Consider the following 21,511-nt stretch of genomic DNA (forward strand, 5'->3'; position numbering starts at 1 on the left):
GATCTGTGGTGACATCATGACTGTCCGAGACCAGATCACTGCTCCTGATATGGGTGGTTTCGGACATGCCAGGCAAGAATCCTTCATCATAATCGGCTATAGCTCCATTCTCACTGTTAATTCTTCCCTTGTTGTGTTGCATCATGATTTCACGAGTCATTTGTGGGGTTCCCATGAGAGTTGTTGTTGAGATCCCATCTCTCTCTTTCTCTCTTTATTTGTATATACATGCGCACATGTGTGTACATACACATATATATATAAATAATGTGCTTGCATTGAGATGATTATTATTATTATTATTATTATTATTATTATTATTATTCAGTAGTTTTATTTTTATATCGTGCTTTCACTTCACTACTGAGCGCAGCTCTGTGTGCCTTGGGTATGTGCTGTGGTTTGTTGTGATGCGCTTACGATTACTGTATAGAAAGTGTTTTGCATAGGTTGTGTGCAGTGCCCAGTAGTGCAATTTTCTGCATGTTGTATATATTTGTAAGTCCTGGTGTTTTTGTTATGTATTTGTCTGAATATTTTTTTATCATACCTAATGCACCTACTATGATAGGAATTGTTTATTATCATCATCATCATCATCATTATCATTATTATTATTATTATTATTATTATTATTATTATTGATTTTGTTGTTATTATTCAGATAATGGATTACAATAGTTACAACATCACAACTGTTAACCTCAGGAGTTGTAAACAGAAAATCTTAAAACCATACCTACGCCTGCTAAAACTGGTAAATTTCTTTTTTTACAATCAATATTTTTCACTTTTCTTTAGTTTTCTTCTCTTCCTTTTCCCTCAATAATTGTTTGCTCATCCTAAATCTATTGTGATTGAACAGATCTTTGAGTAGGTTTATGATTTAAGGTGTTCTGTCTATGACCATGCTGTCTTTATGTTTTTAGAACTATACCATAAGCACAGGCTTGGTCCATGTGATAAGAAGTTTACTTCCAAACCACATGGTTCCAGGTTCAGTCTCATTGCATGGCACCTTGGACAAATGTCTTCTACTGTAGACCCTGGCCAACCAAAGCCTTGTAAGTGGATTAAGTAGATAGAAACTATAAGAAACCCTTTCTGTATACACACACACACACACATATGTATATATATATATATGTGTGTGTGTGTGTGTATATATATATATAAAATAATAATAATATGAGGGAATATTATTCCAAACTTACAGGGAAAAATTCAATTTAGAAATACTAAATCAAATTTCACAAAATATAATATATATATATATAAATTAGGAAAAAAACCACCTTTTATCAATTCCATAATGAAAAATTAAATTATACCATCTTGAAAATTACATATAAAATATTTTACAAATTACTTAATCATCATTTTATGTTTTATCTTATTTTTAATCTTTCTATATAATATGTAATTTTCTAGATGGTATAATTTAATTTTTCATTATTGAATTGATAAAAGGTGTTTTTTTTTCTAAGTTATATATATATATATATATCACGTGATCACGTGACTGACCAGACCATCAGATGTTGTTACACATCACTGGTCACAATGCATTCGCATTATTTTAGCCTTCGAATGACGCCACCCCGCTGGTTAAGTGAGCAGGCCAACAGAAGAAAGAGTGGTGAAAGAGTACAGCAGGGATCACCACCCCCTGCCAGAGCGCCGTGGACCTTTTAGGTGTTTTCGCTCAATAAACACTCACAACACCCGGTCTGGGAATCGAAACCGCGATCCTGCGACCACGAGTCCGCTGCCCTAACCACTGGTCCATTGCGCCTCCACATATATATACACATATATATATATCATCATCGTTTAACGTCCGTTTTCCGCGCTAGCACGGGTTGGACGGTTCGACCGGGGTCTGGGAAGCCAGGGGCCGCTCCAGGCTCCAGTCTGATTTGGCAGAGTTTCTACGGCTGGATGCCCTTCCTAACGCCAACCACTCCGTGAGTGGATTGGGTGCTTTTTACGTGCCACCTGCACAGGGGCCGGGGGGTCCGGCATTGGTCACGATCGGTTCGAGCTTTTAACGTGCCAGCGGCACGGGGGCAACAGGGTCCGGGGTACTTTGGGGATCTGGGGTGCTTTGAATGGGTAGGGGGTATGTGGAATTGCTGCAGAAAGCAGCCCGGGTCTTTGCAGTCACAGCATATCTCCAGAGATCTCGGTCTTTCGCCATTGCCTCAGTGAGGCCCAATGCTCTGAGGTCATGCTTGACTACCTCATCCCATGTCTTCCTGGGTCTACCTCTCCCCCTGATACCTTCAACTGTTTGGGAGTGGCACTTCTTCACACATCTCTCTTCATCCATCCGCAGCACATGACCATACCATCGCAAGCGTCGCTCTTGCACACCACATCTGATGCTTCTTATATCCAGCATTCTCTTAGGATGCTTACACTCTGTCTTGCGTGCACACTGACACTACACATCCAGCGGATCATGCTAGCTTCATTTCTTTCAAGTCTACGCATGTCTCTGCAGTCACTGCCCATGTTTCATTACCGTGAAGCATGGCAGTTCGCACACATGCATCATACAATCTACCTTTCGCTCTGAGGGAGAGACCTTTTGTTGCCAGTAGGGGTAGGAGCTTTCTGAACTTTGCCCAGGCTATTCGTATTCTAGTGGTGATACTCTCTGTGCATCCACCTCCGCTACTACTTGGTCACCCAGGTAGCGGAAACTATCAACTACTTCTAGTTTCTCTCCCTGGAGTGTGATGGAATCTGTTTTCTGAGTGTCTGTTGTGTCTATTGTCCCTGTGCATCTGCCGCACATGAAAGCTATCTTATCTGTTAATTTCCCTTTAATGTTGCTGCACCTCTTATGTGTCCATAACTTACATTGGGTGCATCTTATGGAGTTTCTACCTGTACCTTTCCTACAGATTGAGCAGGGCCACCTACCCGAGGGGGTGTGTGCTGAGTACCTCTTGTTGCTTACTAATACTTTGGTCTTTGCTACATTTATTCTAAGGCCCTTTGATTCCAACCCTTGCTTCCACACCCGAAATTTCTCTTCTAGTTCCGGTAGTGATTCTGCTATGAGAGCTAGGTCATCGGCATAGAGGAGCTCCCAGGGGCATCCCGTTTTGAATTCCTCTGTTATTGCCTGAAGGACTATGATGAATAAAAGGGGACTGAGGGCTGAGCCCTGGTGCACACCTACTTCTACCCGGAATTCTTCACTATATTCGTTGCCAATCCTAACCTTGCTGACAGCCTCTCTGTATAGAGCCTGTACAGCCCTTATTAGCCATTCTTCAATCTCCAGTTTCCGAATCGACCACCAGATGAGGGAACGGGGAACCCTGTCAAAGGCTTTCTCCAAGTCTACAAAAGCTATGTAGAGGGGTTTATCTTTAGCTAGGTACTTCTCCTGCAGTTGTCGGACCAGGAATATAGCATCAGTGGTGCTTCTACCTGGTACAAAACCGAACTGCATTTCATCTAAACAAATTCTCTCCCTAATGAGATGGGTTATGACCTTCTCTGAGACCTTCATCACCTGGTCCAACAGTTTGATACCTCTGTAGTTATTTCTATCTAGAGCATCACCCTTACCCTTGTAGCAGTTGACTATGGTGCTGCTGCACCAGTCATTGGGTATGACTCCATTGTGAACTACCTGGTTTACAATGCGGGTGACTATGGTATAGCCCACATAGCCAGCTGTTTTAAGCATCTCAGCAGTGATTCCTGATAGGCCAGGGGCTTTGCCTGGTTTCATATCCTTAATTGCCTTATCTACAAGGGAGCTGTCTATTCGGGTAGCTGGTCCCTCTACTGGGTCAACATTGGCAGGCTCTCCTCCTCCCATCATTCTCCTCATTCAGCAGTCTTTCATAATGGCTTCTCCAAGCCTCTTTCTTTTCACTAGCAGTAAAAGCAAGTGCCCCATCATCCATGCGGACACATTTCTCTCCTATAACATCACTATTTTCTCTGACACACTGTCTGGCAATCCGAAATACTTCAGCTCTTTGATCCTCGTGTCGCTGGACATTGGCAAACTTCTTCTTTTCTGCTACGTCTTTGGCTATGTATACCTGCCGCCCAGCCTCCCTTTTGGCTATCTGGTACAGTTCCCTGCTGCCCCCATCCTTCCAGGCTTTCAGGCCCGTCTCTTTTTACAGATGGCTTTATCTACTGCACTATTCCACCACCACGTAATTCTAGGTCTGGAAGGGACTTTGCACCATCCACAGACTCGGTCTGTGGCACTCAGCAAGCTGTCCCGTAGGAATTCCCAGCTACCTTCTATGTCTGACGTCTGAAACTCCTCCTCCCTCTCATCAAATTTTTTGATGAGTATGTCCCTAAATTTCTGACCATGTGAAGGGTTCTTTAGCCTCCAAATCCTTCTTTTCTGGATTGGTTTGTTTCTTGGAGTCCTTCTGGCCTCAAGCTTAAAGTCACTGATGATTAGTCTATGCTGAGGGATACATTCTTCACCCGGGAGGGTCTTTGTATTCAAGAGCAACCCTGCATCCCGTTGTCTGGTGAGGATGAAGTCTATTTGGCTAGCGGAGTCTCCTGACTGATAAGTTATAAGGTGGCAGACTGGCTTCTTGAAGTTAGTGTTGCAGATTGAAAGGTTACATGCATCACAGAATTCCAGCAGTCTAGTTCCCTCATCATTTCTGGTGCCAATACCATAGCCACCATGTACCCCAGTGAAGATACCCGATTCCTGCCCAACATGCCCATTAAAGTCTCCACCTACAAAGATGAGGTCCTTGCTACTAGTCTTTGAAGTAGCCTGCAGAAGGCTATCATAAAAGTTGTCCTTCTGATCATTTGGTAGTCCCGCTTGTGGGGCATAGGCGGAGATAATCATAGCTGTGCCACTCTGTAGGACCAACCTGAGCTTAAGCACTCTATCGCAAACCCTGACAACCTCTATGACCTCATCCACCCATTTCTCCACAAGGAGAATGCCTACACCCCCTACACCTTCCACGTCACCTTGCAAGAAGAGTTTGTACCTAAGTGCCTTGCCCGTGAGGACCCTAGCCGAAGCACCTCTCCATCTTACCTCTTGTATGCAGCATACATCAACCTGTCTTCTCTCTAGCATCTCTACAATCTCACTAGACTTGCCTGTCAATGTACCAACATTGATAGTGCCAACTCTGAAAACTGGGAAGGAGATGTGGGGGGAGGGGGGGAATTCAGTGCCTGAGAAGAGGAGGGTTGTTGTGGTGGTGATAGTTTTCGTAGCATTTTTCTTTTGATCTCTCTTCCGACCTGTCCACGCCGTGGACAGGAGCTGGTGTTAGCAGTGGACATTCGTTATCGTCACTGAGTAACGTAATTAGGTAGCGTAGTAAGGAAGAAAAATACAGATATTCTAGAGTTGAGTTGGGGGGGTCCAGCTGAGAAAGGTTTTACCAGTGAAAAGAGGGGGAGAGATAGTAGAGGGGGTGCGGTCAATATAGGGGAGCACCAGTGGGGAAGGTTATGGTAAGGAGGAACGATGGCAGGAAGGGTTGGTGTAGGTTCGTAAGAAGAAATTATGGAGGGGACTGGAAGGAGATAGTCGGATTGAGGCAGTGTCAGGAGGAAGCGTAAGATCAGTGGGCAGTTGATGAGCTGTGGCGCTAGCAGCTTGTCTTTTCACAGTGAAAGCATATGAGGAGAAGGGGTAGGAAGGGGGGAGGAGGAGGGAGTAGGGCGTATCCGGTGTAGATGGTGAGAACAGTGTTCACCGGTATTGGTGGTGGGGGTGGGGGGGCGGGCGCTATATATCATCATCATCATCATCGTCGTCGTTTAACGTCCGTTCTCCATGCTAGCATGGGTTGGACGGTTCGACCGGGGTTCTGGGAAGCCAGAAGGCTGCACCAGGCTCCAGTCTAATCTGGCAATGTTTCTACAGCTGGATGCCCTTCCTAACGCCAACCACTCCGTGAGTGTAGTGGGTGCTTTTTACGTGCCACCTGCACAGGTGCCAGGTGGGGCTGGCAATGGCCACGGTCAGATTGGTGTATTTTATGTGCCACCGGCACGGAAGCCAGTCGAGGCGGTGCTGGCATCGGCCACGAGTCGGATAGTGCTTTTTACGTACACCAGACCAGGGATCCTGGCTGGTTCAATTCGATTTCGATTTCGCTTGCCCCAACATGTCTTCACAAGCAAAGGGGGTTGGCATGGGTGCCTGTCGTACGGTCGCATTGGAGTATTTTACGTGCCACGGCCACGAGTCGGATAGTGTTTTACGTACCACCAGACCAGGGATCCTGGCTGATTCAATTCGATTTCGATTTCGCTTGCCCCAACATGTCTTCACAAGCAAAGGGGGTTGGCATGGGTGCCTGTCGTACGGTCGCATTGGAGTATTTTACGTGCCACGGCCACGAGTCGGATAGTGCTTTTTACGTACCACCAGGCCAGGGATCCTGGCTGGTTCAATTCGGTTTCGATTTCGCTTGCCCCAACATGTCTTCGCAAGCATGGGGGGTGGCATGGGTGTCTGTCGTCGGATGAGGTTCTATATCGACTTCGCTTGCCTCAACCGGTCTTTGTGTCCAAGGGGGAAAGGCATTCATAAGTGGGCTGGGCTCACTTGTCCTGCCTGGTCTTCTCACGTACAGAATATTCCAAAGGTCTCGGTCTCTGGTCATTTCCTCAGTGAGGCCTAAAGTTCGAAGGTCGTGCTTCACCACCTCGTCCCAGGTTTTCCTGGGTCTACCTCTTCCACGGGTTCCCTCAACTGCTAGGGATTGGCACTTTCTCACACACCTATCTTCATCCATTCTCGCCACATGACCATACCAGCGCAATCGTCTCTCTTGCACACCACAACTGATGCTTCTTAGGTACAACATTTCTCTCAAGGTGCTAACGCTCTGTCGAGTATGTACACTGACATTACACATCCATCGGAGCATACTGGCTTCATTCCTCACGAGCTTACGCATGTCCTCAGCAGTCACGGCCCATGTTTCGCTGCCATGTAGCATGGCTGTTCGTACACACGCATCATACAGTCTGCCTTTTACTCTGAGCGAGAGGCCTTTAGTCACCAGCAAGTAAGAGCTCCCTAAACTTTGCCCAGGCTATTCTTATTCTAGCAGTTACACTTTCAGCGCACCCACCCCCACTACTGACTTGGTCACCTAGATAACGGAAGCTATCAACTACTTCTAGTTTTTCCCCCTGGAAAGTGACGGAAGTTGTTTTCTGCAGATTTTCGGAGGTTAATGCTCCCGAGCATCTGCCACATACAAAAACTATCTTCCCAGTTAGCCTACCTTTGACATTGCTGCACCTCTTATGTGTCCATAGCTTACACTGGGTACATCTTATAGAGTTTCTACCTACACCTTTTCTACAGATCGAGCAGGGCCATCTTCCTGAAGATATTTGTGGATTGTCTACCTTTCTACTTATTAGTACTTTGGTTTTAGCTAGGTTGACTCTAAGGCCCCTTGATTCTAAACCCTCCTTCCACATCTGGAACTTCTCCTCCAGTTCTGATAGTGACTCAGCAATAAGAGCAAGGTCGTCAGCGTAGAGGAGCTCCCAGGAAGCCTGTCTTGAATTCCTCCGTAATTGCCTGGAGTACTATGATAAATAGGAGGGGGCTGAGTACTGAACCCTGGTGGACCCCAACCTCTACTTTGAATTCTTCTGTGTACATGTTGCCAACCCTAACCTTACTTACGGCATCTCTGTACATGGCTTGCACAGTCCTCACCAGCCATTCATCTATCCCTAGTTTCCTCATTGACCACCAGATAAGGGATCGGGGGACCCTATCAAAAGCTTTCTCCATGTCAACGAAAGCCAGGTACAGGGGCTTATCTTTGGCTAGGTATTTCTCCTGCAGCTGCCTTACCAGGAATATAGCATCAGTGGTACTTTTCCCTGGCACGAACCAAACTGCATCTCATCTAAACTAACTCTCTCTCTAATTAGTTGGGCTATGACCCTCTCCGTAACCTTCATTACTTGATCCAACAGCTTGATACCTCTGTAATTATTTGTATCTAGGGCATCACCTTTACCTTTGTAGCAGTTGACTAGTATGCTGTTGCACCAGTCATTGGGTATGACTCCTTCGTGTATCACCTGGTTGACTATACGGGTGACTAGGTTATAGCCGACACTGCCAGATATTTTGAGCATCTCTGCAGTAATTCCTGATGGGCCTGGGGCTTTCCCTGTCTTCATGCTTCTAATTGCCTTAGCTACCACGGAACTATCAACTCGGATAGCTGGTCCCTCTGTAGGGTCAACATTCGGCAGACTCTCTTATCCCATTCATTTTCCTCATTCAGTAACCTTTCATAGTGGCGTCTCCAAGCTTCTCTCTTTGCATCCTCATTTAGCGCAAGTGAACCATCCTCCATGCGAACACATTTCTCTCCTACCACATCACGATTCTCTCTCACACAGTCTTGCAACACGAAATACCTCAAGTCTTTCATCCTCACGGCGCAGGACATTGGCAAATTTTCTCTTATCTGCTTCCCCTCTGGCTAGATAGACCTGTCTCCTAGCTTCCCTTCTGGCAGTCTGATACCCTTCCTGCTACCACCGTTCTTCCAGGCCTTCCAAGCCTGTTCTTTTGTCTAATAGCCCTGTCAACAATATTGTTCCACCACCACGTTATTTTGGGTCTTAGGGGACTTTGCACCAGCCACAGATCTGGTCAGCGGCTTTCAGCAGGTTGTCCCTCAGAAACGTCCAGTTGTCTTCTACCCCATGTGTAGCTATACCCCCTTCCACTTTGTCAAAGGCTTCAAGTAACATATCTCTAAATCTGTCCATTCGCAGGGGCTTTAAGCTTCCAGACCCTTCTTCTCCATGTTGGTCGTCTTCTAGTCGCCCTCTTAGTCCTGATCCTAAAGTCACTAACTACCAGTCTATGTTGTGGGGTGCATTCTTCGCCTGGGAAGGTTTTGGCATTTATAAGCAGCCATCTTTCCCTTTTTCTGGCAAGGATGTAGTCGATTTGGCTAGTATGCCGGCCGATCGGTAGGGTAGGTACCAGGTGGCTTGTGGTTTCCTGAAGTTAGTGTTGCAGACCATAAGACTATTCGCATCGCAGAACTCCAGCAGCCTGGTTCCCTCCTCGTTGCGGGAACCATAACCGTAGCCTCCATGGACGCCATGGAAGCCCCCAGCATGTCGTCCAAACATGCCCATTGAAATCACCAGCCACAAAGAGGAAGGTCCCTGTCGTTCGTCGATGAGGTGGTCTGCAGTAGGGTGTCATAGAAACTGTCTTTCTGTCCATCGGGTAGCCCTGGCTGAGGGGCATAGGCCGATATAATGGTTGCTAATCTATTATGAAGCACTATTCTAATCTTAAGTATTCTGTCACTTACTCTGATTACCTCAATTACTCTATCTATCCATTTCTCAGCGATAAGTATACCCACGCACCAACCCCGTCAGTGTTCCCTGCCCAGAAAATCTTGTACCTGTGTTCCTTGCCTGTGAGGACCCTAGCAGATCCTCCTCTCCACCTTATTTCTTGCATACAACATACATCAACACGTCTCCGTTCAAGCATCTCGACTATCTCGCCAGACCTACCTTTCGTATATATATATATATATATATATATACATACATACATACATACACACATACATACATACATACATACATACATATATATATATATATGTGGCAAAGGGTTGTATGCAATGTTTCAAGTGGCGCAGGTCCTTCAAATGTCGAAGAACATCCCTGGAAGACAATGAGCAATCTGGAAGACCTACCATGAGCATCACCCCTTCCTCCCCCCAGGAATGTGGTATTGTAGGTTCAATCCTACTGTACAGCATCTAATTCATGTTTCTTGTACTATAGTTCCAGATTGAACAATGCTTTGTGAATGGAATTTGTTTGATAGAAAGTGTATGGAAGCCTATAATATATACGTATGTGAATATATAAGAATTACATTTGGCAGAGTAATCTCAATGCTAAAGGGGTAAGCAATTCTTATACAGAATCAGTTTGAATTAGTGGTGCAGTCCATCTAATGGGCTTCCATAGTTTCTGCCTATGCAATTTCAGTTACAGAGTGTTGATTAATCCCAACAAAAGTTATCATAAGAGGTTTATTATTTAAGAGCTAACACAGTGAGATTGAACCTGTGACCTTGTCGTTATGAAGTGAACTTCTTACCTACTCATCCACCCTTGCATTCAGTTAAGCATACATTCTGCTGGGTGGTCAGTGTTAGGAAGGGTATCTATTAGTAAAAACCTTGCCAAAACAGACATAGAAGTCTGGTGCAGTCTTCTGCCTGGCCAACTCCTGTCAAACTGTCCAACCCATGCCAGCATGGAAGGCGGATGTTAAATGATGATGATAGATGTGTAGGTATGGTTGTGTGGCTGTGTGGCTGAGTGGCTTGCTTCTAAACCAAGTGGTCTTAGGTTCAGCCCTGTTCTGCAGCACTTTGAGCAAATCTTTTTTTACCATAGCCAAGGCCAGATTAAAACCCTTAGAGGTTCTAAGCACTTAAAAAGATTTTAGTGTCCACACACACATCATCATCATCATCATCGTTTAACGTCTGTTTTCCATGCTAGCATGGGTTGGACGGTTCGACCAGGGTCTGGGAAGCCAGGAGGCTGCACCAGGCTCCAGTCTGACCTGGCAGTGTTTCTACAGCTGGATGCCCTTCCTAACGCCAACCACTCCATGAGTGTAGTGGGTGTTTTTTACATTCCACTGACACAGGGGCCAGAAGAGGCTGGCAAGCGGCCACGATCGGTTGGTGATTTTACGTGTCACCAACACAGACGCCAGTCAGGCGGCACTGGCATCTGCCACATTCGGAGAGTGCTTTTTACGTGTCACTGACACATCATCATCATCATCCTCATCGTTTAACGTCCGTTTTCCGTGCTAGCACGGGTTGGATGGTTCGACCGGGGTCTGGGAAGCCAGGGGCTGCACCAAGCTCCAGTCTGATCTGGCAGTGTTTCTACAGCTGGATGCCCTTCCTAACGCCAACCACTCCGCGAGTGTAGTGGGTGTTTTTTACGTGCCACCGGCACAGGTATCAGGGGAGTCTGGCATCAGCCACGATCAGTTGATGCTTTTAACGTGCCACTGGCACGGAAGCCAGTCAAGGCGGCGCTGGATATATATAATTCAAAATATAAACAATAATAAACCATAAAGTAAATTTTTATTTTTCCTGATTCTTGTTCATAATTCTATGTACTGTATGTGCACCTTTGATGAGTTATAGTGCACTGAGCACTATACACAATAATTTCATTATTATTATTATATAAAATGAAGCAAAATTAACAATAAGATGGAAAATAATGTCTATTTTTGTTTACTTTCATTTTAATTATATTTGAAGTTTTCTACTGCTTTTTTTTTTATTGCAAATTCTTTCATCAGATCCTCACTATCACGCCATGAGCACTTCAAAAGCTTAGCAAGTTTAAAGTAGTTTCTTTTGTACTATAAACCATTTACCGTTTCTGTGGTATTCATTTGCCTTGATGCCTTAAGTATGTGCTTATTTTCTTTAATGGTTAATCCAATGCTGACTGTAGCTATGGGCTGACTGAAGCCTTGTGAGTGGATTTGGTAGGCACCGACTGAAAGAAGTCCATCAAATATGTGTGTGTGTGCGTGTGTGTGCATGTGCGCACTTGCACATACATGTGTATGTGAATGTGCGTGTGTGCATGCATGTGTGTGTGTGTATGTGTCCGTGCACGTGTGTGTGTGCATGTATGTATGTGTGCATGTGTGTGCGCGTGTGTATGTGGTGTGTGCATGTGTGTGTATGTGTCGCTGCACATGCGTATGCATGTGTATATGTGTGCTTATATGTGTGTATGTGTGCATATGCATGTGTGAGTGTACATGCGTGTGTATGTGTATGTGCATGTGTATATGTGTGTGTGCATGTGTGTATGTGTGTGTGTATATGTGTGTGCATGTGTATATGTGTGTGTGTGTGTGTGTGTGTGTGTGTGTGTGTGTGGTGTGTGTGTGTGTGTATGCAGCCTTGTCTTGACATCAAGTGATGGTTGAAAAGTATTACTGTCATACAGGTGATGTTGTTCCTTTGTAACCTTCTGTAAAAAACATTTCTGACCATGGGGAAAAAAATTACCTTACTCAGAAACAGGTGAGGGTTGGCAACAGGAAAGACATCCAGCCACAGAAAATCTGCCTCAACAAATTCTGTCTGACTTAAGCATGGAAAAGTGAAGTGCAGATGTGGCTATGTGGTAAGAAGCTGGCTTCCAAACCACATGTTTCTGGGTTCAGTTCCACTGCATGGTACTTTGGGCAAGTGTATTCTACTGTAGCGTTGGGCCAACCAAAGCCTTGTGAATGGATTTGGTAGACAGAAACTGAAAGAAGCCTGTTGTATATATATGTATATGTTTGTGTGTGTGTCAATGTTTGTCCTCCCCACCATCACTTGACAACCAATGTTCGTGTATTTACGTCCCCATAACTTAGCAGTTCAGCAAAAGAGCCCAATAGAATAAGTACTAGGCTTATAAAGAATAGGTCCTGGGATTGATTTGTTTGACTGAAGACAGTGCTCCAGCATGGCCACAGTCAAATGACTGAAACAAATAAAAGAATTAAATGATGATGATCATGGTGGTTGCAATGACAACAACGATGATGATGATGATGATGATGGCAATGATAACAGCTGTGGTGGTGGTGGAAGCAATGATGAGGACAACAACGGTAGTGATGACGCCGCCAATGTCAATGCTGGCATGGATGCCAATGCTGGCACCAATGCCAATGCTGCCACCAAGAATTTGGACCTGGAGATCTCCATTTCCAGTGACTTTGAGGGCCACCTCCCAGTGGTGTCGGGCGTCAACGAAGAGCCCTCGACTACAGCAAGACGACCAAAGCTTTTGTTTTGTTTTTCCAAGGTCTGGGGTCTCCCGCCCCTAAGCCCTAGACCATCACCTAATCACCCTTACCCGTCTTGTTGCTTAACAACACCAACAACAACAACAACCAACATTAATGCTGCTGCTGACACCATCGTTGCCACCAACATACCATTGACAAAAACAATAACGAAGATTCACAAACATATACACAAATGTATATACAAGCTCACAATACACATAGACATGCAAAAAACAACCACCCAGAAAGCATTAACACATCTACAGACATGTAAGAATTAAGCATCCACAAAGCTTCTTAAGTCAAGTGAAGTGACAGTATTGCCTGGCTGGCACCTGTGCCGATGGCACATAAAAAGCAACATTCAAGTGTCGTCGATACCAGTAGCACCTGACTGGTCCCGTGCTAGAGGCATGTAAAAAGCACCATTCAAGCGTGGTTGATACCAGTACCGTCTGACTGCCCTTGTGCCGGTGGCACATGAAAAGTTTCTACTACACTCTTGGAGTGGTTGGTGTTAGGAAGGACATCTAGCTGTAGAAACTTTGTCAGATCAGATTGGGGCCTGGTGCAGCCTTCTGGTTTGCCACCCCTCAGTCAAACTATCCAACCCATGCCAGCATGGAAAATGGACATTAAACGATGCTGATGATGATGATGAAAGCATCTATTTTCATACAAATATACACAGGTGCAGGAGTGGCTGTGTGGTAAGTAGCTTGCTTACCAATCACTGTGTGGCACCTTGGGCACATGTCTTCTATACCCTCAAGCCGACCAAAGCCTTGTGAGTGGATTTGGTAGACGGAAACTGAAAGAAGCTCATCGTATATATATATGTGTGTGTGTGTTTGTGTGTCTGTGTTTGTCCCCCCAACATCACTTAACAATTGATGCTGGTGCGTTTACATCCCTGTAACTTAGTGGTTTGGCAAAAGAGACCAATAGAATAAATACTAGGCTTACAAAGAATAAGTCCTGGAGTGATTTGCTTGACTAAAAAGGTGGTGCTCCAGCATGGCCGCAGCCAAATGACTGAAACAAGTAAAAGAGTAAAAGAGAGTAAAGAGAAAAATAAATACATACCCACACCCAGATATGCACACACACAGACACACACACACACAGATGCTCATAAATACGTAGTCATAACTGTATCTAAACTAGTAGTACATGAGAATAAATCTTACGTCTTTTCACCGGTGTATGTAAACTTAGCTTCAATCAATTGGACATGAATTACAAAAGGTATTTATATAAGGGAGTTGCTTAGATACAATTTGTTCGTACATATAAAAACATAATATAAAAAATAATGGTGAATATCAATGCAAGCACTGATTGCTTTTGGCACAAAATAACCAAGGTATACAGTTAATAGCTTCATGTATATCATGCTATATAGATTACTATTGCTTTTGTGCTATAGCAGAAAACATTGGACACATTTTCCTACATCTTCTCTTCTCTATATTATAAATCTGAAACGCGAAAAGTTTGTTTGTCTGGTTTTGGCATTAGAATGGGTTAAAGGGCACTAGATCCCATCGGATTGACTCCAAAATTTACAATGAGGTGAGTATGTTAGTGGGCTAGGTTAGAAATCCCTATCTTAAAAGGTGTCGTTGCTAGGGCAAAAAATGCACACTTTATGAGGAGAGTCCGAGAGAAAGGAAGAGTAAGAGAGTGGGAAAGTGAGAGAGAAAGGAGAGAGAAACAAAGAGGGAGAACGTGGTGATAAAAAACCAGAAAGGAAGCAACAGAAAGTAACAACCACACTCTTATCCGCGGGTCTTAGAGCGGGTCACCTTAAGCTAGTATATATATATTTCTCTCTTTCTCTCTCTTGCACCCCTCTCTCTCGCCCTCTCTTTCTCTCTCTCTCTCTTTCCACACACATATGCAAGTGTGTCACCATGCAACAAGTGCATCACCATGCACTTAGGGAGGAAAAACCCAGCCTTTACATATTCCCTGAGCAACACCAATCTCAAGAAGTCTTCTAGTGAACATGATCTGGGTATTATTATAAACAGCAATTAGCGTTGGACAAATCACCTCTCTAAGATTGTCAAGAAGGCTGTACATATGCTGCTATATGTATGTATAAAAAAACAAAGCAAAAAATGGAACAAGAATGTAACAGGTGACAACAAGACATCCGGACAGTTAGACTATACAAAAAAGGACAGGAAAAAAAAAGGATGGGTCATTCAGAGTTTTCTTTCTTTAGTCAAATTCCAGATCGTTGCTGCAGGTTCAGCCAGTTACTCTTGAGACTTCTCCAGTCTGGTTGGCCCCAAGAAAATCAAAGCTAAGAGCACTAGATTCTTTGAAAGAAAGCAAGCAAATGTATACGAAGACAAGGACAAAAAACCCCAGAGAAATGATACACAATTACAAATACAAACCACAGGACATAAACAACAATATGTGTGTGTGTGTGTATGTGTGTATGTGTATGTATGTATATATATTTATGTATATGCTGAGTTGCATAACTGGATTGTTACTTAACACTTTGTTGAATCCCTTGCGCAAAACCAATTGGCAAGATCGGTTATAATTGATATATAATACTGTACACTTCACATGATATATATATATCTATATATATAAAACTGTAGTTGTGTGAGTGTCTGTCCCCTTCGATTTAGATTCCTAACTACTCCCACATTTTGCGGTACAGTTTAACCAAATTCGGGTATCTTATAGTCATGATTCATATCAAGCCCGTCTGAGTATTAGTGTGCGTCTACGATGAGTCTACGATTTAAAAAATAATTTAACATCATTTTTTATTCCATTTTAATGCATAATTTTTCGTGTGTCGATGGCTTCATGGCTTGAAGACACCAAAACAGAAATGGCTAAGAAAGCCCGAATTGGCATCTATAAGGGAAGTAACTCGCTAAAAATGCTTATATAGTTATTTCCCTTACAAACCCAAGCAACGCCGGGCGATACTGCTAGTATATATATATATGCCACAAAGTAAGTTAGGGGTTATGGATATAACCCACTAAGGGATAGTATTTATCCAATATACTGTTGGTAAAGTACCCAGATTCTTAATACATAAATGTTTTTAATTGCAATGCAGTTAACTTATTTATTGTGTTAAACGGGTGAAGGTAAAGAAATATTTTTACCGTTAATTTATTATACAAATAAGAAAATGGAAAAACAAATTTAGTTTGTTCATCATCTTTCGGATATTAGAATGTTGAATTATTTATTCATTTAACAAAATGAGAACCTTAATAGCATACATATTTATATATAGGAGCACTCCGTCGGTTACGACAATGAGGGTCCCAGCTGATACGATCAACGGAACAGCTTGCTCGTGGAATTAACGTGCAAGTGGCTGAGCATTCCACAGACACATGTACCCTTAACGTAGTTCTCGAGGAGATTCAGCGTGACACAGAATGTGACAAGGCTGGCCCTTTGAAATACAGGTACAACAGAAACAGGAAGAAAGAGTGAGAGAAAGTTGTGGTGAAAGAGTACAGCAGGGTTCACCACCACCCCTGCAGGAGCCTTGTGAAGCTTTAGGTGTTTTCGCTCAATAAACACTCACAATTCCCGGTCTGGGAATCGAAACCACGATCCTACGACCGCGAGTCCGCTGCCCTAACCACTGGGCCATTGCACCTCCACCATACATATATATCTTATAATTCAATACATATAAGGATAAGAATACAAATTATAAAAATCATAATATAAATTATTGAATGATTTCAATAATTTATATTATGATTTTTATAATTTGTATTCTTATCTTATATGTATTGAATAGCTGCTGCTCAAGTATGAAGAATATCATTATATGTTGTCAACAAGAACCTGAATCCAGCTGCAACTGTTGCAACCCAGGATGCTGTCCACTTGACCAACGATGTAAGATTAACTCTGTCATATATGAAGCAGAAGTTACTGCAACCCTAAATAATATTACAACTGATAAGAAAACCTATATTGGATTATGTGAAAGAGAATTTAAAAATCGCTATGCCAATCACATAATCTCCTTCTGAAATAGGGACAAAAGTAAAGCTACTAAGTTGGCTAGCTACATATGGACTTTGAAAGATAACGAAACACCGCATGTGATTAAATGGAAAGTAATTGAGAAATCCATACCTTATGTGAATGGATCAAATAAATAAGACATGTTTGGCTGAAAGAGTGCAGATCCTGTTCAGATCTAAGGTCCCTAACTCTCTATTGAACTCCAGGTCAGAAATTTTCAATGGTTGCATGCATATGTATAAATATATTCTGAAGAATTGGAAAATTCGGCCTATTCCTGACTGACTTGATATCTTTCCAGCTTTATCATTTAAGACCTAAGGAGCACTTTTGACACTTTAGTTTCGTTTTCTGTTGTTTACTGTCTGCGTTTTCTATATGTTGCCTTATCACCTTCATCATGTTTCTTCTCTTTATTGAATTTTTTAATTTGTTATGATACATGTTTTGCACCTGAAGAATATGCTTTGAGTTCTCTCAGCATATGAAACTATTAGTAGTGCTTTAATACATGTATTGTGACAAAGATTATTTGCCAACATAACATGGCAGTCTTGGTTTAGGACTATGTTGCTGTAATTTAGCCCCAGGAGACACCTATCCAGCTGGCTATATGACACGATCTGTGTCATATTTTCAAACAAGGGAATCTAGCACCCCCACTCAACTCAAAACAATATCTGTGTTTCACGATTTCTGGGTTATTTCCCTTTGTCAGCACAGAATAATTGTTCAACTAGAGGTGGTGCTGCCTAATTCCCATTTGAAATATGTAGTTTTCAAAGTGACAACTAGTCACTAATCTATAAATTAGAAAATTACTATTTGTAAATCTTACAGTGAGAGATATTCAGCAACAGGACTGCCATGTTACGTTGCCAAAGTACTGTTGCTGAATAACTCTCGCTGTGAGATTTACAAATAGTAATTTTCATGTATTGTGACCTCTAAATATATATATATATATATATATATATATATATTGGTAAAACGGTAAGATAACAAAAGAAAAAAGAGCCTCAATATTATGTAATAGAGGAAATTTATCTATACATAATATGTTACATTACTCGATAGTCAAGATAAAACTCTGAGTTTCAGATGCCGAAGTGGAAATCCACAACACCATCTCTTCAGTTATCTGGCTATTTGAAACCGCTCTATAAAAAATACCGTTATATAAAGCGAATTACTGTGTTATATAACTCTGCTTGCCTGCGTACTTATACATCTCTCGCATTTTTCGTCATAAAAATTATATAAAAATACATAAAAATATACAAAAATATATAAATATATAAAATCTTCTTGGGACATAACATAGAAAGCATGTTCTATCTGTTTTCTTTAGGGGACCAAAAACGTAACAGAAATTTAGTCACATGTGGGCATGTATATATATGTATATATATGTAATATATATAATAATATATATTATATATATATATATATATATATATATATATAGAATACACCATATATACATACACACATATATAAATCTATATAGATACATATATATATATATATATATAATATATATATATATATATATATATAGATAGATATATAGATAGATAGATAGATAAGTGGATAGATAGATAGATAGATAGGCAGATAGATAGACAGATAGATAGATAGAACAGACAGATAGATAGATAGATAGATAGATAGATAGATAGATAAGATAGATAGATAGATCATATAAATTATATATAAATGTATGCATATATACATGCATATATGTACATACCTACGTATATATGTATATATGCATGCATATATGGGTACAGAACATAAAAAAACATTGAACACAATGAGAAATGAAAACATAAAAACAAAAACATAGAAAACAATCATTTTTCGAACAACAAAGAAAACAAACAAACAGAGAAATGAGACATACAACATAAAGAATATTCCCCTTCTTCAGTTGTTCCTGTTTCATCTACTCTGCATTTCAAAGGCAAGGACAAGTCGCGACTTTGTTGAAACAGTCATTCCCGCAAAGCAAACTAAATAAAATTTGAGATTTTTTTGCAGAGAGTGAAAGTGGTAACAAGAACAGGACAGTGAGAACAAAACAGTAAAAACAAATGGTAAGGACTGTGAAGCCAAGACGATAGAAAAATTGTTATGAACGTTAGGAAGACACTTATGAAGGAGACAGTATAAGCACGTTTTGTCTTTACGAAGGTTTTGGGCAGAAAGATAGATTATCTTTCGTCACGTGTCAGTGTTTAAAGGGTGGCAGAGAAAAGCAGCTTCATTTAGAGGAATGAGAGAAAGAGAGAGCGAGAGAGGGGGGGAGAGTTTGAACTGAAGTAAACAACAAGAGAGTGAGGTGAATAGTAAAGAGAGTGGATTCTGAGTAAATATAAACCCATCAATTCAGGGAAATGGAAAGAATATAGCTCTTGCTTTACATACATACATACATACATGCATACATACATACATGTATATACACACAGATACACCACACACATATACACATACATATGTATATGCATATATATATATTTATATGCATGTACTTATGTACATGTGTGTGTATACATATACATATATATATACTGATTGTGCCTCAGCTCAGCAAGTCATTTATTATTAAAAGAAATTTATATATATATATACACACACACACACACACACACACACACATACACACACACCACACACACACACACACACATACATACATACATACACATAAATACAGATGTGTGTGTGTGTACTGTGAGTGTCTGTTTATGTTAATGCAAATCAGGCCTCAAATAAAAGCTGAAATGTCTCTTTATACCTGGAAAAGTGGACTTAGCTATTAATAAAGATCAATAAAACAAATATCAAACAAAGTATTGGGTGGGGTCAATATAATTGATTAAAAACCATAGAATATGTTGTACATTATGATCTCAATTCAAAGAGACAGAAGCTAATGAAAGAGTACTGTAGTTATGTCTTGTACATTAGTGTGCCTTGGTAGCATGTATCATATTTTTGCTAATAATTTTTGGTACCTTTGTACTTATATGCATCGACCCTCTCATATTCTGGTCCTTAATCTTGCAGAACATTCAAAATGTGACAGCTGGCATGAAGGAGCTTAAATGAAATATCAGTTCTTTGGTGGTCCCCATTTAACTGGAGTAACATAAAATGAAATGTTTTGTTTGAGGGAGGAAAAGACCTAATGCACTATTTGCTCCTGGAATCAAACTTATTTCCTTATGATTATGAGATCCATAACCACTAATCCACTAATCCACTAATCCACAGTCAAATAAGCAAATACAATCATTCTTCAACAGATGCTTGCGTAGTATACTTAAAATTAGATGGACTGAACACATAGGCAATATAGAGCTATGGCAAAGCACAAATAAAGTTTCCATTAGTAAGCAAATATTTCAGAAAAAGTGGAAGTGGATTGGTAGCACAATTAGAAAAGACAAATGTAGCAAAAAGAACTTTACAGTGGAACCCGAATGGATATAGAAAGAAAGGTAGGCCTAAGAACTCGTGGCGTAGGAACTAGAAGAAACTAGAGAAAGGGGGACATTCATGGTAGAGTATAAGTACAGAAGCGAAAAATTATGCGATATGGAATTCAATTATAAGTGGCCTATACTCCGCATTGGAGGGTTAAAAGCAGGAAAAAAAGTCAAAAAATATATATAACAGAAACAAGGTACCCATGTCAGTGACACATAAGAGACACCTGTGCCAGTGACACATAAAAGGTTTCACCTTCTTCAGTTACAGCTTATTCTTTTATTCGTCTGACAGTAGCCATGCTGGAGCACTGCCTTCAGTCAAACAAATCAACCCCAAGACTTATTCTTTGTAAGCCTAGTACTTATTCTATCATTCTCTTTTGCCGAACTGCTAAGTTACTAATCCACATGCCATTGTAGTAAAAAAGTAAAAGAACATATATAACAGAAACAAGGCATTAATGCCAATGACACCTAAGAGGCCCCTGTGCCAGTGACACATAAAAAGTCTCGCCTTCTTCAGTTCGATCTAATTCTTTTATTCTTTAATTCTTTTACTTGTTTCAGTAATCTGACTGTGGCCATGCTGGAGCACCACCTTTATTCGAACAAATTAACTCTAGGACTTGTTCTTTATAAGCCTAGTACTTATTCTATCATTCTCTTTTGCTGAACTGCTAAGTTACAGGAACATAAACACATAAACACACACACACACACACACATACATACATACACACACACATACGTATATATATATATATATATATATACATGTATATACATAGGCACAGGAGTGGCTGTGTGGTAAGTAGCTTGCTTACCAACCACATGGTTCCAGGTTCAGTCCCACAGCATGGCACCTTGGGCAAGTGTCTTCTACTATAGCCTCAGGCCAACCAAACCTTGCAAGTGGATTTGGTATATGGAAACTGAAAGAAGCCCATCATATATACATATGTATATGTTGTGTGTCTGTGTTTGTTCCCCCACCATCACCTGATAACTGATGTTGGTGTGTTTACGTCCCTGTAACTTAGCAGTTTAGCAAAAG

General features: G+C 41.5%; 1 protein-coding gene across 2 annotated transcripts in view; it reads left to right on the forward strand.

Annotated features, from left to right (window-relative positions):
* Nucleotides 1-21,511, forward strand: part of LOC115212387 — an 85,652-nt gene that overhangs the window by 22,775 nt on the left and 41,366 nt on the right. For both annotated transcript variants that reach the window (XM_036503285.1, XM_029781269.2), the window contains exon 3: nucleotides 665-757. In XM_036503285.1, coding sequence (XP_036359178.1) covers nucleotides 665-757 — 93 coding nt within the window. The remainder of the gene's footprint in view (nucleotides 1-664; nucleotides 758-21,511) is intronic.

The sequence above is a fragment of the Octopus sinensis genome, linkage group LG5 (assembly GCF_006345805.1).
Source record: "Octopus sinensis linkage group LG5, ASM634580v1, whole genome shotgun sequence".
NCBI lineage: Eukaryota > Metazoa > Mollusca > Cephalopoda > Octopoda > Octopodidae > Octopus > Octopus sinensis.